The 20743-nt window shown below is 46.8% G+C and overlaps 1 protein-coding gene across 1 annotated transcript in view; it reads right to left on the bottom strand.

Annotated features, from left to right (window-relative positions):
* Positions 1–6678: 6678 nt before the first annotated feature.
* The window catches only part of GREM2 (gremlin 2, DAN family BMP antagonist), an 84053-nt gene continuing 69988 nt past the window's right edge, over positions 6679–20743 (bottom strand). The window contains exon 2 of the mRNA XM_081124071.1: positions 6679–10022. Within this exon, the coding sequence (XP_080980197.1) occupies positions 9514–10020 (507 nt within the window). The 5' untranslated portion in view covers positions 10021–10022 and the 3' untranslated portion in view covers positions 6679–9513. The remainder of the gene's footprint in view (positions 10023–20743) is intronic.

Here is a 20743-nt window from a genome sequence, read left to right as displayed (position 1 = left end):
TATATATCTTCCGATATTAAAACAACAAGAGTTTATGACCCAAAAACCTCAGTGAAAGATTTGCTAAAGGGCGTATTTCAGGCAGGAAAAAACATGACAAAGCAGAAGTTGGGATATAAGAAGTCATAGAAGGCTCAGAAATCGGTGATAGAAATCAACTCTAGTGTGTAAACGATAACAATTCTAACATGTTTGTGTTTACAAGGCAGACTAAAATTTTAGATAATAAGATGGGAGAAATTCAGAAAATAATTCAAGCATGCTCATTCATTTAATTCAGAAAATGTTTAGAGAGTGGATAGTATGTGCTAGAAACTGTTGTAACCTTTGGAAGTAACGGACAAACAGAAAAATGTCTTGTCCTCCTGACGCACATTCTAGTGGGGAAGACAAACCAAAAAAAATATGTAAAATAATGTCGGGTGCTATGATATTTTAAGTAGGGTGACCAATAATTTAGTCTTCAAATCAGAATACCTTTGAGAATGCAAGGGGTACTGTTACTCCAGGAAAACCTCCGTAACCAATATCCACATGCAAACTCTGGCCTCCCTACGTATATGTGCTATGGGAGCTTTAAGCGCTACGATGAAAAAAGACAGTGTTGTTGAATATGTTTAGGCTTTGTTACAAAAATACAAAATTAAATAGGTTAAAATGTTAAGGGTGGTGTTTAAAAGAATGGAAATAATTGGAAGCAAAGAGGGAATTTAAAAGAGAAACATCAATGCAGCTAAAGGGCAGAAAAGTAAGGAACAAAATCTATTTTAAAAAATTAAAAAATATATATGTATATATATTAAAAATAAATAAATAAATAATTTTTTTAAAAAGTGACTGTGGATGGCAGGCAGGAGGACTTGGGGAAGAAAAGGAATCGTTCGCTCACAAGCTCTGGAAATCCTGTGCAGCCGTTCCTCATATCACACCGGCTTGTCATTAACATTTCCATTTCCCAGACAATTAGTGAACTTAAGACTTTCGAAGGCTGTATTTTGGGGGTTTTGTTTCCCATGAAATACATCTTCAATTATATAATCAGAAGCAATAGGAAGAGGTTTAATGTTTTAAAATGGTGTGATAAAAGGAGTATTTAGCCTTTCTCCTCTCAGAAATCATCCCAAAGCAACAAGGAACAAAAATGCAAACTTCATCTTTGATTAAAATTAGAGGCGTCGAGCGCTCCAACCACAAAGGGTCTGAAAGATCCTCCAAATGTGTGGGTCTGGGAGGAGGCAGAGAGAGGATGCTCGTGGAGGCAGAGCTCGGAAAAAGCCAGTGGGCTCTCCTTTTCCAAGGTGGGGTCATGCCCTTGGGTCCTATCCTAAAATCCTATTTTTGCAAGAATGGACCTTTGGCACACCCATGGCTGTTAGAAGCTTCCCTGTATGCGGTTTACTTTTTTAAAACCAGGGAGGAGGCCTGAGGGAGAAATGAGACAGACAAGTCAGATTTGCAGGAAGACATCTATCAATAAAACGAGGGGAGGAAAGAGACTGAATTGGAATAAATGCTAGAACATTCACGCCCCCACCCTGTCCTTCATAAGGGAGCATTTGCTCGATTGCAACACAGCCCCAGCCTCTGCCTAACCCAGACCACCTGCAAATAACTGGCGAGCGTCACACTGCCACCAGACCTGCAAAGATTATTCAGGAAAGAATGCCATCAGCTCATTTATGAGAAGCACTGCAAAAATACCAAGCAAAATGTGAGCAAACACCAGAAGGCCCATGAAAAAGTGGGCTTATTACTAGAATGCCAGAATGAACGTATGTGCATGATCCTGCCTGGTATAATGTGTTTATTTTAAAATAGTCATATGTGGATAAAAATTCTGTGATTTCCTGCAACTACTAAAAAAAATCATTTAAGTGATTCAACATCAACTTTGTTGAAAAAGTCTGAATAATATGACTGCGTCCTTAACAAGGCAGAGGTAGCCTGGAGCAGCATAGCAGCATCAGAAGGGTCCCCGTCAGAAATCAGAAACAAGACCAGGATGTCTGCTTTCACCATTGCTGATTATCACTGTCCTGCCAATGAAAGAAAAGCTGGTATAAAATTGAAATGGAGGAGGTAGAATAATTTGTTTGCTGTTTATTAGATTATGTACCCAGAAAGCAGAAAATAATTCACTAAAAACGCTTAATGACAGTAATAGAATGTGGTAAATTGATGACGCAAAACGTTAATAATCAGAAATTAAGAACTTTCACGTATACAAACAATGTCCAGTTAGAAGATATAATTGGGGAAATTTCCACTTGGATAAATTTAATTTAAAGAAATGTATAAGATCTATATGAAAATAATTGAGAGATACAAAAAATAGAAAGGTCTGTCGCCAGCAATGACCGTAATTCCCAAATGAATCTATAAATGTGATGCAATTCAGATGGTACCACCGGAATATGGGTTTTTGGGGGGAGGTTGGGAGATCTATAGAAGCTGACTTTAAAGTTCGTGCATAGAGATAAATAATCAAGAACAGCCATGAAGGTCTTGGAGGGGAAAGCAGTGGAAAGAGGAACCTTTGCAGCTGTATATTAAACATATTAGAAAGGGACAATAAGTGTTTGTGATAGCCAAATATTGGAAACTTCTAAATAAAGAGGTAACGTCCGGGCTTTTAAAAAGAAAGAATGTGGGGCACTTTATATACTGATATAGAAGAGGTACAACATTTTAAGAGGGAAAGAAATCCATGAAAGGCTTACATCTTGGTCATTTTGTGTGTGTTAAAAAAAGCAAAGCAGCGTGTATAGTGCACTCTCTCTATGTAAAAGCGGGGACAGGGTGGTGACTGACCCCAGACACTGGCACCGAATATCTCTGGAGCCATTCGCAGGACACTGCTCGTACTGGTTGCTTCTGGAGCAGGGAAGCTGGTGGCTGTGGACTAAGTGAGGGAAAGATTTCCTCCGCTGTTGTCGCCTTTGGTTCTTCTGGATTTTGTACAATTGTGGAAAATAAGTCAATAGAGAAATACGATAGAATTAACCTATGAAATGTGTCTCATTTCAAATATCAGATGACAGCTGCCTGATCGATTAGGCTGAATCAGGGAGACGATGCGCTCCGGGTGGTTTATGATGCTTGCACGTTGCTGTAGCGACCCTCAGGTAGCTCCCCAAGTGCCACCAGGAGAGGCCCCACACTAGGCCACTGGAGCTTTGCAAGGGTGGGAGGCTTGCCCGTTGCAGGAATGAAAAAAGGAGCCAGGGTGGTCTGTGGGCCACTGGACGCATTTTCTCCTATGGTGGTCTGACTGTTACAGTAACGTCGGGCCTTTTATTTTACGCTGGCCTATTTCGGTAATCCTGACGCAAACCCCCTCTCACGTCAATCTGGGAGTTATTTCATCCAGCCCTCATTGACTTTATGTAAATATTTCTAATTGATGGCTATAATTCTATCATATACTGTGAAGTTTGTCAGAGATTAACAATTTCTATTCCACGCAGCTGATCCCAGGACCAACCCACCCCTTGCAGGCTAATCCACAGTGAGATTCTTCTGTTGGTTTTAGGCTTTTGGCAACACTTTTAAACCTTGTTCTAGTAAGTGACAGCAGGAAGGGATTCAATTAATCTTAAATTGGTCCCATAATATTTATTTCACATCCATAAATTTCACTTTGTGAATGTTGCCTATAACTTCTCAGCATATCCTTAAGGTAGGGAGCTCATTTGTTTTTCAAGTGAAGAGTGAGAATTAAAAATTTTAATAACAGGCTTTCAAAATTCCAGAACACATCCAGGAAATAGGCCCCATCCACAGAGCGCCTCCTAGCGCGTGGGAAAGCAGACACGTGGTGCCTATGGTAACACCAGTTGTATACTGTTTGGCTCCTGAACTAAAACAAAAATTTAAAAATATACATCTACCGCCACAAAAACAAAAACAGTAAGCAAAAAAACACTACAGATGTAAATATTTGGATGGCTCTCAAACCTTTTCGCGGAACTTCCAAGCATAAAAGGTCGAGCTTCCAGCCTTGATTAGACACCCAATTTATAACCCGGTATCCAGCACCCCCTCCGCACACATTAGCCATTGCACCCTTTCTCGAAGCTGCAGCCTTGTTCGATGCAGAATGTCCCTCAGCAGAGCTCTAAGGGCGAGGTGGCAGTTAGGAAGACTTCACATCGCCTGGTTTATTAAGCATGGCCTCCTTCCCTGCAGGAACGGGAGTCAGGGCTGGGGCGCAGGCCCTTAGCACCTCGTCAGGAAGAAACGGCACTGCTCAGGGAGCAGAGGGACGCAGAGAAGGCGGGATGGGTTAGAAGCACCGTGTAGGACAGGACAAGGGCAGTCAAATGAAGGCCATGAGGCCCGATTTCTGCATCAGGCAGCCATTGCCTGAGAAATGTCCCTTGTTTCCCCTCCCTCCCCTTCTTCTTAATGAGTAGTGCCTAAGGTTAATTTGTCTTCTGATCCCTCATTCCCACCATCTTCTAAAATTCTCATCTATGTTCATGGATTAAGTCATGATCTTTTTGCCTCTCAATCAGTTTCTCCAGGTCAAGTTCTCGCCCAAATCCCAGCCCTTTGTCTCCAAATGAGACAGTTGCATTTAGATGACTTCACGGTCACTGCAGACACATCCGGAAAGACCCACGTCGTCACTTTCTAATACCAGATCCTCACTGTCTTGGGCTCCCCATCTCTGTCCCTAGGTCCTGTTGAGTCACCAAATCTGCATATTTGTCTCTTCCTTTCTGATCCAATTCTACGACCTTGTCTGGCCCCCGATCTTCAGTCTAAATTCTTGCAAGAGCCACTGAGCTGGCCTGTCTGGGTATGGATCCTGTTCCCTCCAATCGTCTTGCATTTTGTGAGTAGAACGACCCCACATCAAATTTGTCAGCAAGTTTTTCTTTCCTACAAAATCAAATGGAACTTTCTTTGCCTTTCAAGGTGACCAGGTTCTTCACTCTCTCTCTCCTCCAGCCTCCCAGCCCCACTTCTCCCACCCCAAACACCATAACAGGTGACTGTTCTGATGTCCCACCCAGGTGCCCTCTTCAGAGCTGAAGTGCCCATCAGATCTCACCCCACCCACTGACCCCGCTGAGACTGGCCGCCGATGGTTCACAGCTGGGTCCCTCACTGGAGAGTTGCCCTCAGTAGAGGCAAATGCCTGCTCCCTCCTGAGGATTTCCTGAAGCCAGTGGCCAGATGACGTGGGATATAAAAGCCTATCTTCCTTCCTTCAGTTTGGGGCAATTCTAATAAGCCACCCCAGCTTCAGGACTCCCCAGAGAGTCAGATGATGCCTCGGTGGCAACCAGTTTGCTTTTCCACCGCGCAACCCTCTTTTCCTCACTTGCTTACAGGTCTGTGTTCTCAGATCACTCCCAAGTCTTTGTCTCAGAGTTTGGGAAACCAATCTAAGACAGGCAGCTCCAGGAGGGGTCCAAGGAAGTGTACCCTAAAAACGGATTTGTAGATAGATCTCTCACTGGTCCGTTGCCATGACTGCCTCTGGCTCGCTGTACCAGTGCACTGTTAATGGTTTTCCCAGGGATTCACTGAGAGAGGATGCTGGTGGGGGGACTCCTGGCTGGTGCTTAAGAGTTAGGAGGGGAGAGCATGGCTATTAGGAGTTTGGAATTGGGTACCAACCTCCAAGAGGCATGGATGAGCAGTTCCATCAGAATGTGGAAGCCACAGGATCTCTGGCAGCATTTAATGAAGCCCTAGCCTCCTGCAGTCAGGCAGGCTGTTTCAGAGAAGCTCCGGGGAGTCGTCTGTGCCAGGGTTGGGGTCCTAATCAGGAAGGGGTAGAACCCTTTGAAATTGGGATGAATACCTGAGTCAATGCAGTTGAGGATCTGAGACTCCCCAACTCCCAGAAACCTGATAGACGTGTTATTAGGCCCCCACCCCTATTCTAAGAGGTGGAGAAAAGGCGGGAAACCTGGTAGGCCTCTCAGGATTCAAGGGATGGCTCTGTCATTGTCCCTCATGTTTCCCACGCTGAGTACTAGAGAAGCCAGCCACCAAGAAATGCCAATGGATACAAACAACCAGAACGAAAAGTGCATGGTTCCCATGGTTCCCTCTTGAGCAGTGGCTGTGGGACTGCGTGAAGGAGTGGCAAGCGTGGGGGTTGAAAAGGGTTCAGAAGGTGACCCGATGACCAAGTTTTAATTATATTACTTATGATGCAGTCTTCTTGGTTCTCTCCCATGCAGACATTAATAATCAGGGGTGATAGGTCAGTCATCAAACAAGCTCCCCGGGAAGGCACGCTTTCTAAGCTGTTCACTCAATAGCAACAAATTCCTTTTCATTGACTTTATAGCTTAAAAATCAATCATTGGCCCAACCAGAGTGGCTCAGTTGGTTGAATGGAGTCCTGTGCACCAAAGGGTTGTGGGTTCGATTACCAGCCAGGTGGGTCCCGGTCATCAGGGGCCACATTGCAAAAGGCAACTGATGGACATTTCTCTCTCCCCCCCTCCTCCCCACCTCTCTAAGCATGTCCTTGGGTAAGGATTTAAAAAAAAACACCAATCTTCCAACTTCAGAAGCAAGTGAATTGGAGTATCTTAGTCTCATTTAAGTGGAGTGCCGGGTCCCATTTGATAAACTAAGTTGAATTAGTTATTTTGAAGTTAAATTAAATTCCCTTTTAAATCCAGTAAATCAACCACATGCAGTTTTATTAAAGTTTTCATTTTTTATTGGTAGTCGTGTCTTGAATGGCAGATAAGTCAATTCGTAGAGAAACTGAGACACTGTGAAACTAAAGTATTTAAATTTAAGAAATATCAAAACTCGTGAAAAAATGCGAAAATGTACAAAACTCAAGACAAGTTCTGGCTTGTGGAAGAAACGAGTGTGGTACACCGGCTGCTAAAGGGAAGGCGAGGTTGACAGCAGACTTCTTCTTCTACTTGCAGCAATTTTCAAGGCCCCCTCATTCAGTATTTCTTATTCAGAGAGCACAGTGAGAGGGTTAAGAAGTATGTCTTCAGCTTTGGGGATCTAGGAGTCATGGCATCTCCCCAAGATCAGGGCTGAGAGCCATCCCCACCTCCTCTGCTCTTTGGAGGCCTGATTTTGATTCTCTCTGAAGATGCCAGGCCCCAAAGGCAATCGATTGTGTGATGTAGGCTAGGGGTTCAACTCACCATGGCTGGACAAAAGTCCTAAAGTACAGTGCTGCTATGCTGCCCACTGAGTCAAGTTCAGAATTTCTCTTTCATGGCACATCACACCAAGATCACATATAATCCTAGAGTATCTTTATTTGCTCTATAATTTAATAGGACACCTATAAAATAATTACATTATACTTATAGCTTTTCTTCATTTATAAACAAACAAAAACACACAATTAAATACAATTTGAGCCATTATAAGGTAAACTTTGTACATACAAGAACCCCCAGAAGGAGCTCCCCACTGCAGCATATCATATTGCTTCCACTGCTCTACCCACAGTTGGGCTCAAAGAGTGAGCTCGTGTTTGAGCTCACAGCCTAGTCCTTCCCCTGTCTGCTTGGGTTCTGTGTTCATAAAATGACAGGGGTCAGCTTTGCAGCTTAGCTGGAGACTGCCGTGCTCTCCCCTCCAACTCCCCTCCAGTGGCCTCCGTTATAATCACATGGGCTTCCTTCCCTCACAGCTTTTCTGCTGCATGTTCTGCCTGAGTCTGGACTTAAGGTTTTCCACTAAATGCAAAGTTCCCGATTTAGGGCTGGATATGCCCATTTCTGAACAGAGGATCTCCTTTAAAACTGCACATTCTGCTCAGGTCTCACGGACTTACAGAGTGATGGAAATGGAACTTGCAGAGCAGGGGTTGGGCCTGGATTCCCTGGCCCACCCCACCCCACCTAAGCCCCTGCTCTCTGGGTGGATGACTCTAGATTCTCCATCACTGAGGCCTCAGCTCCCAGAGAAGCTTTAGAGGGTTTCTCCACACCCAGAAATCAGCCTTCCCGAGTCCCCTGGGCAGAGCACTTAAGACCAAGCGACTTGCCAGCGAACACCTTTCCAAGCAGACTGGACTCCCTGTCCCACGTATCAGATCCCGCGAACATTACTCACGGGGAGCCTTTCCGTGGGGCAATTTAGCAAAGAAAGAACAATTCTGCAGGAAATGAAATTATGTCAACTTCCTTATATCAAGAGACCACAATATGAAAACCTCAATTCATTATAAAAACGAAAGCTGACCTAATGTTGCCCATCTTTTCTTTGAAAGTCCATTCTTTGAAAGGGAGGCTAGTTGCTTTCTGTGGGAGAGTCCAACTAGATTTCCATTTGATATATCATATCTTTTATTTCCTCCTATACCACAGAGTGACCCTACTATTTTTAAATATTTCTCTTTTACAGGAAATAGTTTGTGCTGGGTGCCATGGCAATGAAATACTATAGCGTCTCACTCCACATATGCATATTAAATATCAGAGGGGCTTTTGAGACTCAGGTTAACAGCTTCCCGATGAATCCCCCTCTCTACACCCATCCGTGCCAACCCCCTTCCTTCACTGTGCTGCGAGCCTGCTACCCTCGGGGAAACACTATTCAGTGTGAAATGGCAACTCCCTCCATCGTCTCCCTTCCTGACCGAGAGCAGGTGCCTTTCCCCGGGCTTCTGAGCCAAGCACCCTCTGGGGGGGCCGTCCTCTGCTCTGGCCCTTACTCAGAAGGTGCTGCAAAGCCGGAGTCAAAACCCGGGGAACCACCCAGGGATGGGTCTATAATACTTTTGAACAGCTCTTTACAATATAGGTCAGTTACAAAACCTGCGTTAATATGGAGACCTGTGTGTGTAATAATATGCTAATTGCAGCGATAAGAGCATGCACACCAGAGTTCATCTTGAGTCTGTAGACGGGGCTGGGGGAAGTGAGGAAGGTGATGGCGGCTGGGGGTGGGGGGAGCGTGGCCTGCGGTGAGCAAGGTCCCCAGGGAAGCGCATTTTGCCACCCGAGTGGCCTTCTTGGTATCGGGGTAGGAGAACCTCCCCCGTCCACAGGCAGCTTCTGCACGGCCCTTCTCCAAACCCGCAGCTCAGGAGCGAGGGGACAGCCTGGAGTCAGGAGGGTGAAGCTCTCAGCCTGGGGGACCAGGGGGACCAGGGGGACCAGGGGGATCAGGGGGACCAGGGGGATCAGGGGGACAGGGACCAGCAGCAGAGGTCTGAGGGGCTGCTCTGAAGACTGGCGCATCCTTCACTTCCCGGAGGCAGGGGCGAGCTGGAGCGTCCCCCCCTTTCCACACGGTGGAAACATCGATGCCCCTCGGGCTGCTGGGGGGTTAGGTTTTCCAGCATCTTCCTCCAGGCCCGGAACCCGGCCCGGTCTGCGAGGCGCACGTGCGGTCCAGGGTGGGTCAAGAGCCCCTCAGCGGTCCTCGCTCAGGGCAAGGCCGCCGGCAGCCCCGAGGAACGCCCTTGCTGCTGAGCGGGGGGGCCGGCAGGCAGCCTGCGTGAGTTCGAGGCCGGGGGCGGGGCGGCTTCCCCGCGACCCGGCGGGCGGGACGAGCTCACTGCTTGTCCGAGTCGCTCAGGTTCACGGACATGCACCTGCACTGCTTCACCTTCTGGATCTTTTTGAGCCGGAAGGGAGGGTCCAGCCCGGGGCACTCGAGCTCCACGAGGACGGAGGCGACGCGCTGGGGCTTGCAGAAGGCGCAGGACTGGAAGGACTCCTCCTGCTTCCTCCCGTGGCGCGGGATGTAGAAGGAGTTGCACTGCCCGTAGCAGAAGCGGTTGAGCACCGTGCGGCTCCGGCAGCCCTCCTCGCTGACCGTCTGCCGCAGCGGCTGCGTCTTGCACCAGTCGCTCTTAAGGTACTTGCGCTCGGTGACCACCAGGGCCTCCTGGCTGGAGGCCAGCACCTCCTTGGTCTGGTGCTGCCATCGCTCCGAGCTGTTGGCGCTGCCGTCCTTGTAGGGCGAGGGGATGGCCCCCGCAGGCCGGTTCCTCCTGCCACCCGCCGCTTTCACCAGCACGGCCACCAGGAGCAAGGACAGGGAAAGCTTCCAGAACATCCCTGCAACGAGAGCACAGTTAGACGGGCTGGTGGGCACCGCCCAGAGAGGGCGGCATCGTTTCCTTCTGAAGCCTTAAGAGGAGGAGCCGCGGGCAGGGGGGTGAGGCTGGCGGCCCGATGCCCACCCACGTGGGGCTGGAGGCGACACGGGGTGAGCGGTTCACTGGCTAGCGGCCGCCAAGAGCGCCCAAGTACTGCTCCGTGGGCAAGGACCGGGACAAAACAGGTCAGAAAACGTACTCGGGTCGAGCAGCTGGGGGATTACAAAGCCAAGGCTGTCAGAATTAGCTCGGGCCGCTCTGCCCCAGGACCAAAGGCGGCTGGTGCCCAACATTCGCTGCATTTCAGTGCGTGGTGTCCCACGTGTGTAGCTCACTTGATCCTCGCAGCAGCCTTAAGCCAAAGGTGACATTATGGCCCCTATTTTATGGTGAAGGAAACTGAGACCCACAGAAGGTGAGGAATCTGCCCCTGGCCCAGGCTTCGGAGCCAGGCGTCTGCCTCCAGACCCATCAAAATCAACCATAGGCATGGCTCTGACCAGGGAAACTGATCGAGGCCTAAGGAGAGGTGAGCATGGCGCAAGTTTCTAAAAATGAGAATAAAAGCTAGACATGGACCTGCATGAGGGAAATTATTATTTGCACATTGCACCTCTGTTCATTGTTAACAAATAATAAATAACATTTAACATCTGCACAAAGGTATTTGAGTAGTTCCAATGAGTCTCCCCTTAGACTCTTGCAGTGGAAGCCACTTCCCCCGGGCTGTGGATTAGGAAATGCTCAGGGCTGGGTGGAAACTGACTTAGGCCCCTGCAGTGGTGACGCACAGGAGTGGATCTTCTCTGGTCCGTGCACCAGGGAACCAGGACGCCAGCCCAGCAAATACTCGATGGTGGGAACCAGAGAGAAAATGTTCTCACTCACAGCCACGTCTTGTAGGAAGCAACCAGTCTGACGGACAGATGGACTCCTTCAGAGTTTAATTCACAATTTTCATGGTTCTATTTTCATTTATATCCTCAAGGGACAGCAATGCCCCTCAATAGAGACGATTCTTATCTCCTTCAACAAGTGGGCCTCTCATCTTCCTCTTTGTCATTGTCATCACCATCAATTCACATGCAGCCATTCCCTCGCTGTGTACATTACTGCTCACAGGACTGAACCAGACTCTTTCAGAATGGCATGTAAATATTATATATAGAAAGCATTATATAGTTATAGAATGTGTATAAGCATAATGACAAATTTAGTATTAAATACATTAAACTTCCTGCATTATTACAGATGTCTTAAATATATTCATGCTAATGATATAGTTAATATTTATTGGTGCTCGAAATATATCAGACACTCTTTCAGTTTCCTTTCATGTATAAACAGGATTATCAGTGTTCTATGAAATAGGTATTATGATGTCCTTTATTTTATGGTTGAGGAAACCAAAGCATTGAGAGGTGGCATAACTTTCTAAGACCACACAGCCTATATATGTGAGTCCGCGTCTCTTGGCTCCAGGTGAGTATAGTCACCTCGTTGTTAAAAAAATATGTGTCTTAAAATATCTTAGCTAGACAGAGAGCTTGACAGCTGGTCAAAAGGTACAAGCTTCCAGTTTTAAGATAAATAACTTCCGGGGATGTCATAAAAACACCTAAGCTAAACTATTTCTCTGTGTCACTGTTATTAGTCTAAGACACGGAGGCTTTTGCATGTCACCAGCAGATGATGCCTTCGTCAAGTATTTGTTGAGTGTTTAATCTAGAGCAGGCACTGTGATAAGCCTTGTGAATTCCGTACCTCCTCAGAGGCGAGGTTCTTCCAGGGTCAGACGAGCCCTTACAGGATCCGCCCTCAGGGGCCTCACCCCCCCCCCCCAGCTCCCATGACTGCCTCTCTGTTCTAGAGTCTGCTCAGCATTCTTGAGCTCTAGAGCCTTACGTTGCCTTCCCCCCAGGATTGCATGTCCCCCACCCCACCACCACCTCTGACCTTCTCCCGCTCAGTCTCCAAGTCTTTGCTCAATGATCACCTCCTAGTGAGGCCTTAGTGGGTGACATCTCCACAACCCTGGCATTCACTGTCTCCTCCCCTGATTTGTATTTAACAATCTTTTTTTTTCCTTTTGTATTGTCTGACTTCCCCACCAACTGGAACGTAAGGTCTCAGAGAGGAGACCGCCTGTTTCATTCACTGCGGTCGCCCTGCCTGTAGAACAGCCCCTGGCGCATAGTAGGGATTCAGCAGATGATCTGAATGAAATATGGATACCGTGTGTTTCATTGCCTTCAACAAGCTTGCGACTAAGAAGCTAGAGGAAGGCATGCGTTCCTGTGACAGTCACACAGGAACAAAGGCATAGGCTCTTCTGGTGGTGGCCCTGGGACCAACAGCATCTGCGCCTCCTGGAGTGTTTTAGAATGTGGATTCCTGAGCTTCACCCCAAATCCTTCTGAATCAGCAGAGTTGGGGTGGAGTTTGAGATCTATATTTTAAAGAAATGTTTCAGGTGATTTCCCCAGGCACCAGTGACCCCAGGGGACAGTGAGGATACAGGGAAAGACCATCAGTTCGGGAGCATCTCTTCCGATCCAAATAGGGTTCCTCCAGGTGACACCGCCAAAAGCAAGCGCAGGACTTGGGTAAAAGGAGGTGACATGGGCCAGGGAGTCAGACAATGGAGAGCAGAAAGGGAAAAAGGAAGCTTTTCTTTTCTAGAAACATTGCGTCCAACACAATTATTGAAATTTTAAGGCCGAGTTTTTAAAGGGCTGTTCTCCTGCTGTCATCATTCCACGCGTGAAGTGTCACGTAAAAACGGCCACGCCGCCAGCAGGCTCGTGGCAAGCGTCGGGAATTGGACCCGCTCAGCTCACATAGCTTATTATATTTGCAGCATGATTTGTGATCTCAGCAGTCTCTTAAAAAGCAAGCATGTTGGTTCCACTTTAGTAATTTCCGAACTTATTAACGTTCTGAGTAAACACAACCGAAAAACTGTTGCAAATCCCCGCCAGGAAAGATTTACGGAGTCAGCCTGTCCCTCACCCCCTCGTCCCAGTAACAGCGTCACACGCGTCCCTGGCAGGCTCGAAACTGCGTCGCTTTCTCTCAGCAGGTCCTAGGTGCTGTCAGGGACAGCAGAGCTAAAGCACGCTCAGCTCGATTTGGGGCCCAGGCTCGATGTGCTGGTTAGCAACGTGCATCCTTCCGAGCAATGTCAAAGCATCTGGCCATCGCCCTGAGAAGTGACGCCTCACAGGAACCCAAGAAAAGCAAACTGCCCATTTTCAGGACCTGGAAAAAGGCTGATGGAAGCTGGATGAGTGGGGCCAAGGAAAGCCCTTCTCTCTTTTCTCCCCTAAATCTTGTTTCTTTTTTCCTTCACACAGAGCAGCAGTAAGCCAGCCAAGGCTCTGGCATCCCAGTGGCAGGTCAGACAAGAGGCATTTTGCTGCAGTGACTACTAGTCTGTCTCCTCTTTCCTTCAAGGGCACTAAAGCTATTGAGCCCCTCGTTGGGTGGGGTTCCCCCGGGGAGGGAAGCACATGCCCCTTCCTTCAGGGCACCACCATCCACGCGCACAGGTCAGTGGCCCCACCAGGACCTGATCGGAGCCCTGTCATGGCCTGAACCACGTAGCTGCTCAGAGAAAAGGTCGGCCATCCAACTAACCTCCCAAGAATGCTGCCCCGCTGCCAGGAAGGACAGCAAATAGATATTTCATTTACCCTCGTATCTTGTGTTTGGGTTGTATCAGAAGAAACTTGTAAATAAATCCGGTTGGTTTTATTAACCGTCTTTATGGCCAAACAATGTTGGGAGTTTGCAAGGGTTGCCAGGACTGTAAATGCTGATGGGCTAAGCAGACTGGGCTGGGTAGAGTGGGCTGTGCAGAGAGAGAAGGAGCGGGAGCGCTTTCTCCTTCATCCAACGCCCTGAGCCTGGCCTTTGCAGATACCAGAACAAGGCATCTTTGTTAATACCAGGAATCTAGTATTTAGGCAGCTACAGAATAACTGGCCCCTTCTATCCCTCCTTGGAAATGTCAAGGCGTCTACACCAGGAGCTAATTTTTAAGAAAGGATGTGTCGGGGCTGAAGTACCCTTTGTAAGTGAGCAAAGGCCAAGGGTACAGCCGGCTGATGGACTCCCCCCAGAGTGTCCTTGTTGAGTTTTAGGGGTCAGGTCAAGGCGGTATCGGCTGTGCATGAGTGGCGATTGGGATGGGGCTCCAACATGTTCTGTGATCTAAGAATTCTGGAGCATCTTCGGGAGGTTGCAGGGAAGCAGCCGGGGCTGGTTATCGGCGGACACATCTGGGGAAAACTTGTTCCTACAGCCCAAGCGAAAATATAATAAAAACCAAATAAATAACTTCAAACAAAACCCCCAATAGTGCTGGAATTTAGAGATTATTTTGATGAGTTTTGCTGCTAGAATCTGAGCAACCACAGGTGCTTCATTCATGACTTGGATTCTTAGGCTGGAGGGTGGCAGGTTAGCTCAGCACCTAGATGTGAATGGTCTCAGTCCCTGGATCATCCCCTGAGCCTAAGGTTGCCTGTCTGCTGAGGCCACTTACCTTCAGCAGCTGTGACCTGTGGCAAACTGTAGATAAAATTGTATTGAACACACCCACACCCATTCATTTCCACTTGTCTACAGCTGCTTTGGGGCCACATGGACGTAGTGAGCATTGGGGACAGAGACCATCTCGCACACCAGCTGAAAAATACTCAGTATCTGGCCTTTTACAGAAAAATCGTGCCAAACCCTGCTCCAAACTTTTCCTTTTCATTCCGGTCATTTTTCCAATCCAATCCCTTTAGCTTCAAGCACTTTTGCTAGAAAAGTAGATTTGAATTGTAAACTCTCTAACTATGAACATTTCATAGAGCAAGACAGAACATATAACAGGCCCTAGGCACCTGCCACCAAGATGAAAACAACATTAGCATTTCCCATCTTCATTTTGCAATTTCCTTCTATTTTGAAAGAGATAAAACGATACAGGTAAAGCTCAGGTTTCACCTGCCCACCATTCTCCTGCCCTCCCCGGGCCGACCAGCATCGCGGAGTTGGTAAATGTCATTCCTGTGGACAAAGTTTTGCCAAGTTGCTTTCCCCGGGCTACCACGTGAGTCCCCGTTGCTGCACATACTTGCTAACACTGGGTGTCACCAGGTGTGCTGGTTTTTGCCTGCCTGAAAACTGTGAAATGGTATCTTTTCATTTTCATTCGTACCTCTCTGATTACAAGGGAGTTGATCACCAGGCCCAAAAGCAGTAGCTGCGTGCTGCCAAGGAACCATCCTGACTTATTCTAAGTTAAAGGGAGAAACTAAACTACTGTAGCAAGGAAGGAAAAATAAGAAACAGTAAGTGTAAATCTTCTGAGCTGTCACGGGAAGCAGAGGCCTCGGTAGCCTGCAACTTCAAAGCACAGTAACCCAGGCATCCCACGTGGCTCAGAAGTTTGCAACGCAAAGGGATCCGCTGACTTTTCCAAGGGACGTTGCCTGGGTGGAACACTGACTGTCATCTGTTCCAGGAGAAGTTTCTTCTCATCTGGAAAAATTAGATTTTTCAAAAAGTTTTTCAACCCAAGAGGAAGTGACACTCTCCTCGCTCACTTTGATTTCTGGACAGCAAGTGGTATCACTGGGGAGTCTGTAATCTGAGTTCTTAATCTTTGATGAAAATGTGGGGACAGGCTCCGCCTGGGAAATGCGACATGCAAGATGGCAGCGGAGTGTTGGGTTAAAGAGGAAAAGGGATGGGAAAGCTCTTTGAAATCCGTAAGGTCACACGCACATGGTGGCTGTTCCCTGGAGCACGGCCACTTGGACATAGGAGTGAGAACATGGTTTCTGAGCCCGGAGCTGCCCATCTCGTGACCTGATGTGACTCACTTCCAGGCCCCTCCCGGCTCCCCTCTGTAAAAGGGTGTTAATGACACTCGCCACCCTCCTTCCATGTCCCTGCTATAAGGAATGCAGCTCTGAGAACAAGTCATCCTCTGACAAGTCTCAGCGAAAAGGATCGTGAGTTTTCTTTGGAAGGAAGGAAGAAATTATGAATGACCCATTAAGGGTTTTATAGCCGGTGATGTGACTGTGGTCATTCGGCCTTTTGTTCTGCTTTGTTTTCAAGAGAAGATGCTGGGCTGTTGCTCAAGGGGGGCACGGGGCTGCGGTGGCCGCAGGCCTCGGTCCCCTGCGTCGTGGCCTCCAGGGGCAGCCTCGGGCCCTCCAGGGGCAGCCTTGGGAGTTCAGGGAGAGGTCGTCTAAGCAGCAGGCTTCCCCTTCCCTGAGCGCAGGCTGTAGGTTTTCTGTCTACACATCTACAGAAATGAGAGAGGCTTGTCTACAGTGCTTTGAGCAAAATCAAAGCCCCCCCCATTTTACTTCCTCTGGGATTCATGACACAAGTGTTTCTTTTCCTGATTTTTCTCTTTCTGGAGTTCTCTAAAAGACAGGCCTTCCTCAAGGATCCTTCCATAATCTGGTCTTCTCATCCCGACTAAGAATTTCCCCCGAGCCCATGACTTCACCCACCAGCTCCCTGCTGGTGCCCCCCAGACCCCATACCTCCCTGCCTACCGGGTGTCCTGTAGATGCTCCAAATTCTATACGACCCAGGGTCATCTTATTTTCTCACTCACTGCCTCTTCTGGCAGTTTCTATCCTAATGAACATTTATCCTTTCGCCCAAGCCAGGGAGCTGAGCGTTAGGGCAGGCCCTGTTCATAGTCCCTGCTAAAGCCGAATAACGGGCCCTTCTTTTTTATGGCTGAGTAGTATTCCACCGTGTAAATGTGCCACACACAGAAGCTCTATCATAGAACTGGACATCTGAAACCTATATAATTTTATTTAACCCATGTCACCCCAATCAATTCTATAAAACAATTTTTTAAATGAAGCATAATTTTTTTCAGGTGTCAGAGCCCAATTTCCTCAAAGTCCCTTTTGCACACCATGGAGTAGAAAGTTGACCGGTCCAAGACAATCAGGTATTCTACTCTCCTTGCAAATGGTTGATTCAGGTACAGGCAAGGATGCACCACGACCACTAAGATGTAAGGAAGAGCCTCCTGGGCAGGAGACATGCCAGGAGAAATTACTGTTCTGGCTTCTCGTTGTGCTTTTGCAAGGATTTGATGACTAAGGCCATGGCAACCACCATATGTAAGTCACATCTCTGCAGTATAGGGCACACGCTGGGAAACAACCGGGAGCTTCATGTTGTTGTGAAGACATTGAATTAACCGTATACCAGAGAAATACGTTCACGGAAACAGAACTGCAATAAAAATATTTTTAATAGCAATGAATGTCAACTTAAAAGAAGTTTTTCAGACTTACTAGTGTAAAAAAATCACATAGTGATCATCATAAAGAGTTATTTTTAGGGATATATCAGCTGCCAGTTTAATGAGCGCTTCCTTCAATTTTGATTTAAAGCAAATTATTGGAAACAATCTAACTCCAAAAAGAATGTATTGATGAGTCACTTACTTTGCAGTGAGAATACCAATCTTTAGGATTGTCTTTTTCTTTCGTGCCCTAGAGCCTTTGCTGTATGTCGGGCGATACACACAGGCTGGATGGGAGCACCCCTTTCTCATGGCAAGAGAAGGAGATGCTGGAAGTGTCAGGAGCGGAGAACCCGCCTGGCCCCTTGCAGACACCTTCTCAGGCAGATCTCTCAGAAGAAAATGAACCAGTGGAAGCTGAGGGCTTGATTATTGATTCTTCTAAAACAACCTTGAAGATTTAATCCTTAAAAAGTTTTTTATAACTAACCACATGCCAGTATGAAGAATGTTTAACAAGGAGAGATGCTGGCGTGGTTAAGATGAGAAATGACAAAGCACATATATATTATATACAAAAATACGTATGTATTATACAAACACATATATATCATACAAACACACACACTTATACAGTAGGCAATTTCTGCCAAATCTTGTCTCTTCCTGGCAATAAGTAGTAATCATTTATGAAAATATAAACCACCACCAAAATTCTCATGTATGGGGTATCTCTTCGAGAGAGGTAAATAATTGAAATTGACCTTTTTGAATTTAGTAATTATTTACTAAATAACTTATTTAGAGTATTTTGATCAAATACTATAAATGTGCTGGGGCACTGTCTTTACTCTGTGAGTAATCGATGCATAGGAAAATTTTAAATACTCAAAGGTCTGTGGTGACAGAATAAAAATTAAAATGTATATACATATTTTTCATCACAGAAAATAAAGAGTAAAAAACAAAGACTTTCAAACAGAGAATCTATTATATTAGGAAATGTTCTGAGGGAAGAATTGTAGTGAAATATGAACTGAAGGTAAAGTAATGTAAATTTTTATTTGGAGAATTATTTCTACATGTACTTTTAAAGAGGTGTAACAGTGGCATAAAATACCGGGGGTATTTAGCAACTATGGTATTTAGAGTCCTCTGGTGACATTAAAAAGAGCATTGAAACCACTGTATTTGAAAACATCAGCTTTGCAATATTTTCTAAATGACATCCATGGCAACTTTTAGATGTCAATTAAAAAGTTTGTGAGATGCTATATAGATTTAGGACCAAGTATATTTAGAGAACAGCACACTAAAATATTGAACTATATCATTATATCATATTATTTCGAAGCATGAAAATTTTGCTAACGATACTGGGCAGGAAGAGTAACCTATCCTTGAATTCTTTTATGCGTAAGAATCTTATGACCACAAGTAAATGTCATGGAGAAACCTCAGGCTTCCTTCCTCTCCTATTCACACGCTCGTGTCTCTCGAATTCTGCACCCTTTCTTTCCTGACAGTTTTCCAGAACACTCTGTTGGCTAATGGGTCCATAGAGGTCTGGAAAGTCCTATATTAAGTCATTTAATTGAAACAAGGAGTTTGGTTCAGTTGGTGTTAAGTCTTGTGCGCTGTGGCTTTTTCAAGTCAGCTGCTATCGACAACTGATGCTGAATTCAGACAAATTAGAGGGCAAACTCAAGGCTCTGGACCAAAGAAAACAAACATAACCAGAGACAATCAAGAGCCTTAGAGCATGCCAATGGACGTGGAGTCATGGAAAAAGTTTTTTAAAAAGTGTCAGAAATCATTATTAAAAATGGATCCCAATACCAACAATGGTCTGCATTTATGAGGCCATAACAGGCAGCACTTTTACTAATAATGAATGTAAGCACTGACGGACTGATGCATTCATTCGACGTGCTCCATGCCCTTTCCTGGGGCTTGGGGTGCAAAGGTGAGCGAGACTCTGACTCCGTGCCAGGAACCAGGTAAATAAGCAAAAAGTGACATTAATCCTGGAAGTAGGAGACCAGTTATAATCGGTATTTGAGTAATCCATGAAAGACAGGGCGTGGACCTCAACTAGGGGACAGAAGAAGAGCAGGAAACACTTTAGCTATTTGGGCTTTACCATGTCGAGGTGACTGGATGGATATGAGGATCAGGAAGATGGAAAATCTCATATCTGCTGGGGCTGAGGCTGAGGCTGAGGCTGAGGCTGAGGCTGAGGCTGAGGCTGAGGCTGAGGCTGAGGCTGAGGCTGGCTGGGGTTCACTCAGAGAATATTTGAGGAAGAGCTGTTGGGGGCAGTGGAGTCTCTGCAGCATAAGAAAAGAAACACTGATAGAAGATGGGCCTTAGGTGGATCTGGAGAGATTTCCCACACTGTCTGGTAGAAGATGGGCCTTACAGGGTGGATCTGGAGAGATTTCCCACACTGTCTGGTAGAAGATGGGCCTTACAGGGTGGATCTGAAGAGATTTCCCACACTGTCTGGTGGAAGATGGGCCTTACAGGGTGGATCTGGAGAGATTTCCCACACTGTCTGGTAGAAGATGGGCCTTACAGGGTGGATCTGAAGAGATTTCCCACACTGTCTGGTGGAAGATGGGCCTTACAGGGTGGATCTGGAGAGATTTCCCACACTGTCTGGTAGAAGATGGGCCTTACAGGGTGGATCTGAAGAGATTTCCCACACTGTCTGGTGGAAGATGGGCCTTACAGGGTGGATCTGGAGAGATTTCCCACACTGTCTGGTAGAAGATGGGCCTTACAGGGTGGCTCTGAAGAGATTTCCCACACTGTCTGGTGGAAGATGGGCCTTAGGTGGATCTGGAGAGATTTCCCACACTGTCTGGTGGAAGATGGGCCTTACAGGGTGGATCTGGAGAGATTTCCCACACTGTCTGGTGGAAGATGGGCCTTACAGGGTGGATCTGAAGAGATTTCCCACACTGTCTGGTAGAAGATGGGCCTTACAGGGTGGCTCTGAAGAGATTTCCCACACTGTCTGGTGGAAGATGGGCCTTAGGTGGATCTGGAGAGATTTCCCACACTGTCTGGTGGAAGATGGGCCTTACAGGGTGGATCTGGAGAGATTTCCCACACTGTCTGGTAGAAGATGGGCCTTACAGGGTGGATCTGAAGAGATTTCCCACACTGTCTGGTGGAAGATGGGCCTTACAGGGTGGATCTGAAGAGATTTCCCACACTGTCTGGTGGAAGATGGGCCTTAGGTGGATCTGGAGAGATTTCCCACACTGTCTGGTAGAAGATGGGCCTTACAGGGTGGATCTGAAGAGATTTCCCACGCTGTCTGGTAGAAGATGGGCCTTACAGGGTGGATCTGGAGAGATTTCCCACACTGTCTGGTAGAAGATGGG

Source organism: Miniopterus schreibersii (genome assembly GCF_964146895.1).
Source record: "Miniopterus schreibersii genome assembly, chromosome: 21".
NCBI classification, from domain to species: Eukaryota; Metazoa; Chordata; class Mammalia; order Chiroptera; family Miniopteridae; genus Miniopterus; species Miniopterus schreibersii.
The sequence above is the reverse complement of the archived record's forward strand: the minus strand, read 5'-3'. Positions and strand labels throughout refer to the sequence as shown.